General features: G+C 44.8%; 1 protein-coding gene across 2 annotated transcripts in view; it reads right to left on the bottom strand.

Moving 5' to 3' along the window:
• Positions 1–1,227: 1,227 nt before the first annotated feature.
• The window catches only part of LOC135512242 (heterogeneous nuclear ribonucleoprotein L-like), a 58,270-nt gene continuing 45,234 nt past the window's right edge, over positions 1,228–14,263 (bottom strand). Inside the window, exons 4-13 of one of the 2 annotated variants that reach the window (XM_064934055.1) lie at positions 10,868–10,953; positions 10,521–10,617; positions 10,318–10,389; positions 6,246–6,327; positions 5,518–5,729; positions 5,177–5,298; positions 4,370–4,571; positions 3,731–3,788; positions 3,525–3,623; positions 1,228–2,841 (exon numbers count right to left, since the gene is read on the bottom strand). In XM_064934055.1, coding sequence (XP_064790127.1) covers positions 2,786–2,841; positions 3,525–3,623; positions 3,731–3,788; positions 4,370–4,571; positions 5,177–5,298; positions 5,518–5,729; positions 6,246–6,327; positions 10,318–10,389; positions 10,521–10,617; positions 10,868–10,953 — 1,086 coding nt within the window. In that variant the 3' untranslated portion in view covers positions 1,228–2,785. Of the gene's footprint in view, positions 2,842–3,524; positions 3,624–3,730; positions 3,789–4,369; positions 4,572–5,176; positions 5,299–5,517; positions 5,730–6,245; positions 6,328–10,316; positions 10,390–10,520; positions 10,618–10,867; positions 10,954–14,263 lie in introns of both variants that reach the window. The other variant, XM_064934056.1, reaches the window with a different exon arrangement.

Below are 14,263 nucleotides of genomic sequence, written 5' to 3'. Positions count from 1 at the left end.
CACACTGCAATTGTGTGTCAAATGTGTAAGTTTAAAAGACTGTATGTTAAAAACGATCCAACAGACAAAGAGCTATGAATGCATCAGTGGTTCATCAATCAGGGCATTGATTGGCTCGGCAACAGTGATGGGTAAAGACATTTGTTTTGGGACACATACAAGCTCTTGCAACGTTCCTGTGAAACTTGTCTAGACATGAATATCTTATGTTCTGAGAACATGACAACCATGTTCTGTGTAATGTATGTTTGGTGGGATGTTGATGGGAGTATTCTCCTAACCCTCAGAAAACTGGACAAAGGATTGTTCTTGCAATATTCTCATGAAACACACCCAGAACATTCCTATTTTTTATTCTGAGAACATGTCAACCCTGTTACGTGTATGTTCGGTGGGACGTTGATGGGAGTATTCTCATAACCCTCAAACTGGACACATGAATGTTTTTGCAACGTTCCCATGAAATGTGTCTATCACATTCATATCTTAAGTTCTGTGAGCATGGTAACCATGTTGTGGGTAAGTTCTATTTGACATTAAGGGAATCGTCTCTTGGGAACTTTCCTTGCACATCACGGGAACATTTCTATGAGAACGTTAGTTAATGACCTAATAAGACTGAAGGGAACATTCTCTAAAGTTGTGGGTAGTGACCAGGCTGGAGTGTGAAAGAGAGAGATTGTGTGGGGGTGGAGAGAGGTGTTTGTGAGTGTGTGCCCACTTGGGTTTGTATAAGTTTATGTTTTTCTTGGTTTTTCAGTTAAGAGAGCAAGACATGTTTGTTATTTCAGTACATGTCACTAGCTGTGCACAGTATCTCATCTGAAAGGAAAAATAACTAGCATGAAATGTTACTGTGTGTGTATGCCTCCGTTTCCTCTTCTTTTGTCCCTTCCTCCCAACCAGCTCTCTCCACATTTAAATGTACATCTATGTTTTCTCAAGTCATGAAAAGTAAAGCTTTCGCTGTGTTTTTGACAATGTGGCTCTAGAAAGCCAAAAGGCTGCATTATTCTATTTTGACAAGTTATGCCCTCAGAGATACATTTGTGGGCAGAGGAATCCTCTGAAGTTTGTTGAAGAGGATTCGTGGGAGTGTGTTCTCAAAGCTCATAGGGCTGGAGACTACACAATCAGTAGTGTTCATGAAGATTTTATTCTGGTGTCACTCCAATGACTACCACTGGCACAGATTACCAAACTCAAACACAAAATCCACCACAAAGACACAGACACAACGCCATTTAATGACCAGTCAGACATGGACATCATGGGTACTACCTATCTGAACATGCGTGTAGTGAGAATTTAAGACCCTCCTTACGTTTGATGATGCCATTAAATGAAGCACAAGACTGCTGTTAACTCAAAAGCCTTTTGAAATGTAACTCACGACGTGGAACAATTCTCGAATCATAAAGATGTAAGAGGATCTGAAGACTGCTGAATGTTTAATGAGTGTCACGCTCACAGCATGCATCCAGATCCAACCAAACCCTGATCCTGATGCCTGGACAACCCTTCACTGTAGTGGCAAAAACTACAATCTGCTACTTGCAGAAAGGTTTGAATAACACCTATGTATTTGCTCATGTTATACAGTACAATATACAGAGTAGGCCCATAGAATATGGTGTTAACGTGTCATTTCCTTATTTTGCAAGTAAAATGGAATTCCACAATTCTTGTTTGTACAAAGCATCTGTACAATCATATTATTTGTTACCCTCTTTGGCAGGGCTGTTCCCAAATAACCTTAGGTATTTGAGGGATTTAAAAATAAAACATATCTCTATAACATTGTTGCTATATTTGCTAATTAATCAGGAAAAGAGCTAGGGATGATGTACAATGATTCTGGATACAGCCATTTGTGAACATAAGACATATCGGCGTGCCACTAAACACTAAAACAATCCGAATGTGCTAAACTACGGACACTGAACCAGTGCAGGCGAGCCATGATACTAACACAGTACTAACACTCAAACAGAGTGCCCCAAAACACTGACATACGACACAGACCATGGGCTCTTCATGTGTAAACATCATACAAAGGCGTCATTAAACAGTCCACTCCAAAGCAAAACACCTGCTGACACAATGTCTTCAAATAAGATTGATATTCCCGCTTCCCCCCCGCCCCCCCCCTCCATAACAGAACTTCCATTTCAATTCTATACACCTTTACATATTATCACATTACAGTGTGATTTAAAATTCATATTGACACATTGTTCCACTGAAGTACCGACTGAGTTTTTGCTGCTCAACAGAATGTGCCGAGCATAAAAGCAGCGCTGTCAACCCATAAATATGGTGACCATCTTGGATAGTCTTCACCAGCACGGGCATAATAGATGTCCTCTATCCAGTCTTCAAACACAACGCAAACATGAACAAGTTATTCTGTCCACAACAAGTCTTTTCAGGGGTCACCTGTTAGGGTACCATGCTCAGCCCCAATGGATGCCGGGAAGAGACAGGGTGTCATCTCTCAGTTCTTCGTTCTGATTGGCTCTCTCTATACAGAGAAAACAAAAAACGAAGAGGACAAAAAAATACTCCAAAATAAGAGGTGCAAGATAAAAAACCTCTTCAGCAATCTGCAGTGTTTCACACGTCTGTGTTTCAGTAGTCTTCTCCACTTCAAGAGGAGCCAGTCAGTCTGGATGAGGGCCCTCTTTATCAGTGTCTTGTCAGCTTAGTAGTCTGTCCCTCCCAGTACCATCACTTCTCCTTCTCTCCATCTCCATCTCTCCCTCTCCTGCTGGTGCACTGGTCTTTAGAGGTGAGAGGACGTGGAGAAGCACAGCTTCAGGGTGTAGGGGTTAGAGCCATCTGGAAAAGGTCAGACACGAGGTTACACACATACTACACACACACACACACACACATAAACAAACACACATGATCACATGGCATGCCCACACACGTGCACACTCTGTTGGGGACATTGGCAGGGAGAATTCTGAAGACGGGAGCGTTAAGTCCGGTCTGGGAAGAGAAAAGGTGTGCAGCAGATGGTGCAGACTCCTGTCCTAGTGTGCTCCCTCTATCTCACGTCAAGCACACACACACACACACACACACACACACACACACACACACACACACACACACACACACACACACACACACACACACACACACACACACACATCTAATCTGCCTCTCTGACAGCGACTGATTCCACAGGGCCAGGCTGAAACACCTGTGGTGCCAACCAACACAGACAGGAGAAATAATGTAAAAAAGAACCACCTGCTGCTAGAACAGACAGCATTGACAGCTTTCTCCCCTTTGGATTTTATAACATGTCCCTCATGCTATTTCACCCAGGAAAAATAGATTTATTATCTTCAGGTCGTCATGTAAGTTTGGTCTAAATCCAATTTTATGGGCATTTCTCCGACTGTATGTGGCACTATCAGTTCTCATGCTGAGAGTGACTACTAACGGTTGAGTGTTTGGTGCTAGCATGCGGTCACTGTTGAGGAAAGCAAGGCCATCTGGTCACTTACTTGGTATTCTGATCTGGTAGTGGTTTAGGACGGTCAAGACCTCGACAGCGTGTGTCTTGGAGTCAAACTCTAACAAGCCAGAAATGGTTTTGGAGGAGGCTGACAAGAAGAGAGGAGAAAAGGACAACTTAAGTATGACGGTACATTTATCTCCTTCAACAGCCGAACACACACAAATAGAAAAAGTAAAAAAATCCCAAACTTACGCTTTGCATCAAACATCTTGAACTTGGTGAAACCTGGCACATCATGCTCTGAGCATAACTGTAAAAAAAAAACAGAACAGCTGAGATAAAGGTTGTTGCGAGACAATACTTCTGTTCTCACCACAACCACATGGTGGAGCTCTTTAGTCTCAGTCAAACTACAAAAATCTTGGACAGTGAGTGACAGGCAGAACCATCAGCGGTCGTCTTCTTCTATGCAAGCTATTTTAATTGTGCAGCAAAAGAGTAGCAGGCTAATTTCACCTCTTAGCCCTATTGACAAAATATTAGATATGCACCCTCATCCCAACCACCTACCCAAGATCCAGCTGGGCCTCTAAAATGTAGGGGGAGGGGCTTGTAATAGTTCAGCACACAGGATGAATCCATGCTAAAGTCACCCCATACGGACCTCAGAAACCCCTCCCAATAACCTACCCTGCCATCCCAGCCATACCCTCAGCAGCTGGTGCTTTCAGATGCCCGGAGGGATTTGCAGTAGTGCAGTACAAAGGATGGACTTCTGGGAGTTAATCGTTACCTTACTCCCTACATCCCGTCACCTAGCCTTGACCTTCAACCCCTCTGTTCAGGCCTCTGCTCACACCCTCTCCACTATAGACCTTATCAGTGCCCTACCCTCAGTAGCTGGTCCTCTGAGATGCAGGGGGGGACGTTGTAGTAGTGCAACACACAGGAGGGTGGCTGGATGATGTTCTTGGAGGCCTGGCCTTGGCTGGTGAAGCGGTTGTTCCTGGTCATGGCAAAGTCCTTATAGCTGCTGCTGCCGTCCTCCAGCTCAAACACCTGACTGGGAATGACCGCATGCTGCTTGGACACACTGGAGAGGGGAGATGAGAGAGGGAGAGGAGAGGGGGAGATGAGAGAGGGAGAGGAGAGGGGGAGATGAGAGAGGGAGAGGAGATGGGGAGATGACAGAGGGAGAGGAGAGGGGGAGATGAGAGAGGGAGAGGAGATGGGGAGATGAGAGAGGGAGAGGAGAGGGGGAGATGAGAGAGGGAGAGGAGAGGGGGAGATGACAGAGGGAGAGGAGAGGGGGAGAGAGAGAGAGAGAGAGAGAGAGAGAGAGAGAGAGAGAGAAAGGAGGAAGAGAGAAATGGAGAGGGAGGGAGTTGAAGTCAAGGTCCAAAAGGCTCCTTAACAACTTCTACCCCCAAAGCCATAAGACTACTGAACAATTCATCAAATGGTCACGCAGACTATTTACATTGTTTTTACAATGCTGCTACTCTGTTTATTATCTATGCATCGTCACTTGACCCCTACCTACATGTACAAATTACCCCCGCACACTGATTCTGTACCGGTAATTAGATTTGATAACAGAGAAAGAGTAATAAGATACTAGTAGGCAATAATATTAATTACGTGGTTGAATACTGAAGGTCCTAAGCTTCCCTGTAATGTACTAACAAGGACACTCACCAGACGTTGAGCCTCTTGCCAAACACCTTGATGCTGTTGAGGTGAGTGATGGCCCTGTCCACTGCATACTCATCCCCCATCTCTACTAGGGCAGTGCCTGGGACACTCTTCATGAACTTCACCTGCCACACACACAGTTTCAAACATTGTGTGCATAGCAATCCTCAAATAGATTCACGCACCTTCAGCTACACCTACTTCAAATAGAAATACTTCAAACAGAATAACACCCCCCTCTCCCCCCCAAAAATATAAAATAAATGTTCATTCACAGACAAACTACCACAACACACACACATGGATGCCCTTAAGTTCCTCCTCAGGTGGGTCCCCCTGCTGACCTTTTCAATGTTGCCATAGAGACAGAAGAGGTTGAAGATGCAGGTGCAGTTCATCTTGGCGGGGTGCAGGCCGCTCACCATGGCGACAGAGCTGGAGCCGTGGTTGTAGGAGGAACTCTGGGGCAGGGGGTAGGCCACCACCTCTGGGATGTCGTGGGAGCTCAGCTTGTACCTGCTGTTCCCTGGGAGAGGCAGCAGGGGGCAGTGTGACCCTGGAATACATAACACAAGGGGAAAGGATGAGCAGGGGTTACAGCTTTCACTTCCACCTGGGTTGTGCTCAGCAGGCACAAAACGGGAGAAAACATTTTGAAATGAAGGAGATCAGCTACTACTTTCTTGTCCTGTTCGGTCCTCATGAACACAACCCTGATGGTGAAATGAGTGTGGAGGTGGGTTTTATTTTTCTCTACTAGCCTCTTGGGAGGTCTCTACTCCTCTCACCTTCAGATAGGGTTGAGAATCTACACCCTCCATCTGAGCAGAAGGGGTGTGGGGGAAGTGTGGATAGAGTGTGGATAGTGTGGATAATGTGGCAGTCTGGGTGTGGGAACTCGTATGTCTAAAGTTTAGTAATGATGTTAAGTACAGTGGGACCTTTTGTAAAAGGGCTTTTTAAATGAAAACATAGCTATGTATCAACCTGCGTGACATCAAAGGGGGATATGGTTGGCACACAGAGTAATAGGGTAGTGTTTTGGTGCTGGGGTTAGGAGGGGGGACCTTACCGTATCCGTTGTCTCCGTAAGAGGACGGGTGCTCCCCTAGTATGGCCTGTCTCTGCCTGCCCTTCCCACGCTCTGAAACATCAACACATTGACAGCATAGGGAGAGAGTGTGAGGAAAATGACTCTGGGCTACACATTCAAATAGGAGCTATTCAAATAGACATGCTGATAAAAAGGTCATTGGAGGTAAATAAGCAAAATATAATTAGAGAAGCGACAGAAGACCTGTGACATTACAGGTGAGTCTGAATACACTGGTGATACCCCAAGTATGTTGACATTTAACATTCATTTACATAGTAACAGTACTATAGCCATTAGGCAACATATGGAAACAATGCTATTGATTAACACACGTTATATAAATCCTGGTAATACTGTGCATTAGAAGGACTTCAATGCATCCACAGTTGTACCTTTGCCATGCATTAGTACTATGTTGTACTATTTGAACAGTAGTACTATGTTGTACTATTACATACAGAGAGAAGGAGACACCAAGACACACAGGCCTAAAGTAGGTCTACTGTTAACCACAATGGCAATTTACTTTACTAAATACAGTTGACATCCTTCAGCAATCTATAGACAAGGAACAGTGGAGAGAAGATTCAAAAATAGAAAGAAAAAACAAAGGGCACATTTTAAACAGGGGGAAAACGTTGTTACATTTTTATACAAAGATTGGTGGAGGAAAAGTACCTGAATTACATCACTAGCGTGAACAGTCAGCAACCCCTCTCACTGAGGTCTTGGCTTTACTGGCACAGGCTGTCTCTTTCAGGACAAGTGAAACAACATCAACCTGTGTTGCATCATCAGATAGTCAGTTCACAACTGGCACAGAATCACAGAGAGATATATGGAGGCACAGGATGGACAAAGAGCAGCTGCAGTTCCATCTCCCACAAGAGCAGTCCCAACTGAGCCTTAATTAGAAGACGAACAATACAGTTGAAAAGATCAAAGAAACCTACTAGGCACAGAGGTCAATTCAGCATCTTTTCCACGTTGGTTCAAATGACGTTGATTCAACCAGTGTGTGCCCAGTGGGAACCTTCCATGTTCCATGAATCAGAGCTCCTGTTTATCTACGTGGAAACGCAGATAATATCACTCCAATTATTCAGTTCAATAAGTTTACCTCTACAACTGAAAAGCCCCTCTATAACTTACAAGAAACCAGATCTCCTTTATTAGTCAATAATGCTCCACTATAGCTTACAGGAACCCATCTATGTAACTATTGCAGCCAGGTCAGCTCTGTGGTTGGGGGGTTGGGTGATGCCGTGTGGTATCCACAACAGTCCCCCCAGGCCAAGTCACAAGACACTCTACTGAAATGCTACATGGGTGTAAAATGATAAGGGGGATTATTAAGAGAGAGCTTTCATCAGATAGTCAAAGTGACCTTCACTCACAGATTAGGGGTGTACAGCAGGGTTCACCGCCCTGTTTGCTGTGCCAGCGGAACTCATCATTACCCCCCCCCCCATCTCACCCTATGCCTCCCTCCACAATCAGGCCTCAAACAGCATCTATTATTATACCCTGAGATCCACCCCCACCCCCCATGCCTCACAAAAACCCTCTCTCCTCTGCTTGTCCTCTGGGGGAGAAGAAGGGAAAACTATCCATCATTAACAACACCCTCGGAGAGACTGCAGTCTCGTGCTGTGCACTCAACCTTTATTTATCCAGGTAAAGTTAACAGAGAACAGATTTGCTTTGGCAATCATAATTCCCTGGCCAACTGGTGCACTGAGCATGATTAGAGAATTAAAGCGCTACTTCTCTTCTTGGCTGACTATTCTCACGTTTTTTACGGAATGATCCGTTAGAATTTCAGTTTAAATTGCCAGTTATTTACCCCACCCAAGTCGACTGCTATTTCCCCCAAAGGGGCCAGGGGATGAGAGTCACAGCAAAGTCTCCTTGCGGAGGACTGCTAGCTAAAAAGGCAGCTAATCTTCGCCGTGGGCAACAGCAATATGAACCCTGCTTTGGCTAAGGCAACTCACAAGGGACGTGATGTCACAGACAGCCTCTCTGGCTGGTCCCCATGGGATGTGAACCAGACACCATGTTGTTGCACGTAGAGCATCGAAATCTAACGTGTTGTAACACCATATTGACACCTGTTCCTAAATGCCAGGGATATAGGTTCTCTATAAGGAAAGGTGCTACAGACCAGATCACACAGTATATACTGTAAGTGTGGGATACTTCATTATACAGCAGCTGATAGAACCATGACTTATACTTATGCTGATATACAATCCAATACCCAGTATAATAAAAGTGTGAGGGTGATTTAAAGTGAATGAAATATAAGTTCCTCTCAGGTAAGCGGAGAGCGGCATGGTACTGAAGCAGTCATTCCCGAGGCGAGGTGAGAGACGTCCACAGATGACACTGGAGGAAAACATTTCAGTGTCCTAAGAACGGCGCCACAGCAGGAGGCTAACTCACCCTCACTGGGCATTCAAATGAGTTAGCATCTCACCTGACTTCTCATTTATCCATGCAGTAAAGGGTGATACTCATCATAGGGTGAACCCCCTCAGCAGTCCACTGTGTCCCCTGGTTAATTTGAGGAGATGGATGCACTAGGAGAAAAGGGGCTGACTTTCACAGGGCAATGCCTTTCAGATAGCGATATAAAGGTTGGGTCTCTGATAGAGGGCCTCTAAGGAACTGTGACTCTCTTCATCCACACGATGTACCCCCATTAACAGTGCATTCAAGAATAGACATTCAATGTTCAGGATTTAATCTAAGCAGTTCTCTCTACTACAGTAGGCATTTCAACACATTGACACTGACAGAAATGCTATCATATGAAGTAGTTTACTGTAGAAGATAGTATAACCTTGGTGTTTAAGTAGATTACAGAGCAGAGATTTTTTGCTTATTGTCTGACTTAAGACAAACGCCTAGAAGACAAAGAGAGAAATACACTCTTATGTTCACATGTCCAGACTAGAGATAGTATAGACTAATACATCGATATTTCTACTACTGATTATTTGGTGAGAGAATATAAAGGGTTTTAACCAGTCAGATAACTGACTAAATACGATCAGGAAGCAAGCAAGAGAAGGAAATTGGTCCAGTCTAAAAAGTCTAAAAGCAGCCAGTCCTCCAGCCATGAGGTGGCACTGGCGGGTTGTCCTGGGCGTGTTGATGTTGAGGTTGCATGAGGTCAGGATGAATGAGTAGTCTCGCTCCCTCTCTCTTGAGGTTTGAGTGAAGATGGATGCATGTTGCTGTGCAGGGTCAGCCTGTCGTCCATCCCTCTTTTTTCCTCTCTCCCTCTATTCCCATGGGCGGCAGGTGCAGGCTTGTGAGAGACGGATGTGAGAGTGTGTTGCTTGGAGAAGGACGCGCAGTGGGTCGGTCTTGTGTTGGCTTGGTTGACTGCAGGTCTGTGGTCCATACTGGTCCTTAACCACCTCACAATAGGGGGCGCTACAGTCACAATGATGACTTCACATAGACGGGGTGGGATGGGGGGAGGGTGGTAAAGAGGGGTAGCCAACAACAGGCCATTTCTCTGCACTTTTTTCAAACGGCATCTTTGCTACTATAACATTCCTCATGCAATGATACAACCACAGTGCTCTCCTCAGCCTCTGACTCAGTATCTGGCTGTCTCAAGTTAGCATATTTAGCACAGGATAATGAGAAGTATCACAACTTCTCTTTCATTTCAGCTGACGCAGACTAAACTCAGGACAAACAGTCCAGCTCTCTCTCTCTCTCTCTCTCTCTCTCTCTCTCTCTCTCTCTCTCTCTCAGCTCAGAGTGTATCTATCTACAGCTTGTGAGGAATGAGAAGAGAAACAGCCACACTTCTTTGATATCCTTACCTCTCCTGCTATTCTGTTTGCAGCCTGGGCAGATTTCAGATAAAGGGCAAGGAAAACCTGACTCTGCCCTGCAGGCTGCCCATGGACACTCTGACACAATGACAGCCCTATATGGCAGCCCATAGCCCTAACTCAGCAGCTTCTACACAATGAGATCACTCCATAGCCTACACACACAGAACAAGGAGTAGAATCTCACCTCTTCGGACCAGGTAAGGCTTTGTGTAGTCCCAGCTCTCGTTGTCATTTCTGATCACATTCAGGCGCGTTGGCTATAGGAGGGAAACAACAGACATGTTGTTGCATTGCTGAGGCTGATCATCAGGAAGTGTTCCAGCGTTTTAAAGAACATCTATTTGCTCAGCGTTATGTATGTGATTGTGTGTGGTGAATATAGACTTACCCTTGCATATTCGATTTTTAAGGTGCAGCAGCCAGCATAGATGTCAGCTCCATTGAGAGCAGCCTTAGCTTTCTGAGCGCACTCGATGGACTCAAATGTTAGGAGGGGCAGTTAAGGACAACAGTAACACAACCAAATAAGCTCAAGCCTCAATCTACAATTACAAGTCCCCACATAGAAGATATAAAACCTCTAAAACCACCAACAAAAACAAATCTACGCTGGTTGAATAATTTGACCTGTGGATGCCTTTTTTTATGGTCACACCCTCCACACTCACACTCTAACAGGCAGCCAGGCAGCCAGCCAGCCAGCCAGCCAGCCAGCCAGCTAGACAGAAAGGATATTCCACCATGGCCTGGATGCCGTTGCGTTTGAAGATGACGATGCGCATCACACTGCCTATGGGGTTGCACACTGTGTAGAGAACATCCTTGGAGACAAGAGATGGAGACACACGGAAGGCTTTAGTCAGCTCTCACCAAGGCTGCAGCTGGAAGATACATGTTCCAATTAAAACGGCACTTCTCCCTGACATCTACAACACCGGAGACAATACACCAGGCGGTGACAAATTTGTTCACAATATTTGAGAGGTTCCTGTGTGAAATTGGTGGAATAATGAGAACCAGTGTTTATGTGAGACTTCATCAAGTAGGAACATCTGTGTGTCCTTCGAGTAGAGAGGATGCAGCCTGGATGCAGGAACCTAAACTCAGCAAAAAAAGAAACGCCCTATCACTGTCAAATTGGTTTATTTTCAGCAAACTTAACATGTGTAAATATTTGTAAGAACATAACAAGATTCAACAACCGAGACATAAACTGAACAAGTTCCACAGACATGTGACTAACAGAAATGGAATAATGTGTCCCTGAACAAAGGGGGGGGGGTCAAAATCGAAAGTAACAGTCAATATCTGGTGTGGCCACCACCTGCATCTCCTCCTCATGGACTGCACCTGATTTGCCAGTTCTTGCTGTGAGATGTTACCCCACTCTTCCACCAAGGCACCTGCAACTTCCTGGACATTTCTGGGGGAATGGCCCTAGTCCTCACCCTCCGATCCAACAGGTCCCAGACGTGCTCAATGGGATTGAGATCCCGGCTCTTCGCTGGCCATGGCAGAACACTGGCATTCCTGTCTTGCAGGAAATCACACACAGAATGAGCAGTATGGCTGATGGCATTGTCAAGCTGGAGGGTCATGTCAGGGTGAGCCTGCAGGAAGGGTACCACATGAGGGAGGAGGATCTATTCCCTGTAACGCACAGCATTGAGATTGCCTGCAATGACAACAAGCTCAGTCCGATGATGCTGTGACACACTGCCCCAGACCATGACGGACCCACCAGAGTACAGGCCTCGGTGTAACGCTCATTCCTTCGACGATAAGCGCAAATCCGACCATCACCCCAGGTGAGACAAAACCGCAATTCGTTAGTGAAGAGCACTTTTTGCCAGTCCTGTCTGGTCCAGCGACGGTGGGTTTGTGCCCATAGGCGTCGTTGTTGCCGGTGATGTTGTTGCCGGTGGTGAGGACCTGCCTCACAACAGGCCTACAAGCCCTCAGTCCAGCCTTTCTCAGCCTATTGCGGACAGTCTGAGCATTGATGGATGGATTGTGCGTTCCTGGTGTAACATTGAAGAATAATAGTGAAGACATCAAAACTATGAAATAACAGATATGGAATCATGTAGTAACCAAAAAAAGTGTTAAAGAAATCTAAATATATTTTAAATTTGAGTAGTAGCCGCCCTTTGCCTTGATGACAGCTTTGCACACTCTTGACATTCTCTCAACCAGCTTCACCTGGAATGCATTTCAATTAACAGGTGTGGTTGAACTTTGACATTTTCTTCAAGTGCAGTCGCAAAAATCATCAAGTGCTATGATGAAACTGTCTCTCATGAGGACCGCCACGGGAAAGGAAGACACAGAGTTTCCTCTGCTGCAGAGGATAAGTTCATTAGAGTTACCAGCCTCAGAAATTGCAGCCCAAATAAACGTTTCAGAGTTCAAGTAACAGACACATCTCAACATCAACTGTTCAGAAGAGACTGTGTGAATCAGGCCTTCATGGTTGAATTGCTGCATAGAAAACACTACTAAAGGACACTAATAAGAAGAATATACTTTCTTGGGTCAAGAAACACGGGAAATGGACATTAGACCAGTAGAAATCTGTCTTTTGGTTTGATGAGTCCAAATTTGAGATTTTTGGTTCCAACCGCCATGTCTTTGTGAGACGTAGAGTAGGTGAATGGATGATCTCTGCATGTGTGGTTCCCACCGTGAAGCACGGAGGAGGTGTGATTGTGTGGGGGTGCTTTGATGGTGACCCTGTTGGTGATTTATTTAGAATTCAAGGCACACTTAACCAGCATGGCTACCACAGCATTCTGTAGCAATACGCCATTCCATCTGGTTTGCGCTTAGTGGTCTATCATTTGTTTTTTAACAGGACAATGACCCAACACACCTCCAGGCTGTGTAAGGGCTATTTGACCAAGAAGGTGAGTGATGGAGTGCTGCATTAGATGACCTGGTCTCCACAATTCCCCAACCTCAAACCAATTGAAATGTTTGGGATGAGTTGGACTGCAGAGTGAAGGAAAAGCAGCCAACATGTGGTCAGCATATGTGAGAACTCATTCAAGACTGTTGGAAAAGCATTCCAGGTGAAGCTGGTTGAGAGAATGGCAAGAGTGTTCAAATCTGTCATCAAGGCAAAGGGTGGCTACTTTGCAGAATCTAAAATATATTTGTTTAACACTTCTTTGGTTTCTACATGATTCCATATGTGTTATTTCGTAGTTTTTTTAAACAATTATTATACAATGTTGAAAATAGTAAAAGTAAAGAAAATCCCTTGAATGAGTAGGTGTGTCCAAACTTTTGACTGGTACTTTACATTTATCAGTACTTTAGTGTGTGCTGTTATACTTCTAACACAGTGACTGTGTCTCTCTAATCAGACAGTTTGTCTCTGTTTGACTTTATATAATAACATAATTCAACCCTATCTAGGTCTCTGCACATTTATCTTGGTTGTTGCGTGTGTTATTTCTTCTCTGCTCACTTGGAGTGAGACAGCATAAGGCTGGATCCTTTCTCAGCCTATTTGTGCATCCCATATCTGAGGGAGACTGATATACTTGAGCTTCCTGGTATTCTTATCATCAGCCTAGGGCTGTCCTCGACCAAAAAAAAAAAGAATTGGTCGACCGAGAGCCGTCTGTTCTTTCGACCAATTTTTCCATATGTGTTTTAATTAAATCAACTATGTGCACTGAGCTTGTCTGATGCTTTAAGGCAACTAACTGTTTGATTAAATAATTAAGACACAAAGATGACAAAAGGTAGTCCGACCACAATTGACTTGATTGTGCCAGGCGGGGCTCAGACTGTGTTGATAAAAAGAAAGCGAGTGACTGTGTGACTAGCACCCATTGTCACTCTCTCCTCCCTGCTACAGCGACAACAGTGTTTATCGCGCTGTCCGTGTTGCTGAACCTGAAAAATAATTACAGCCATTTCTGACGGAAAAGTTTGGTGTCTGAAATCCCTCATTTGTTTCGGTTAAACATTCCCTATTCCCTCAACCCTTACTCTCATTACCTGACACGTATGCATCGCATGCACATGACCAAGAGGGCCTGACCTATAGGACAAACTCTGAACGCCAAAACACAAAATGTATGCAGATGAAGTGACGAATAAACTCAAAACTGTTTGGTT

The sequence above is a fragment of the Oncorhynchus masou genome, chromosome 24 (genome assembly GCF_036934945.1).
Source record: "Oncorhynchus masou masou isolate Uvic2021 chromosome 24, UVic_Omas_1.1, whole genome shotgun sequence".
NCBI lineage: Eukaryota > Metazoa > Chordata > Actinopteri > Salmoniformes > Salmonidae > Oncorhynchus > Oncorhynchus masou.
This window is presented reverse-complemented; position numbering and strand designations above follow the sequence as displayed.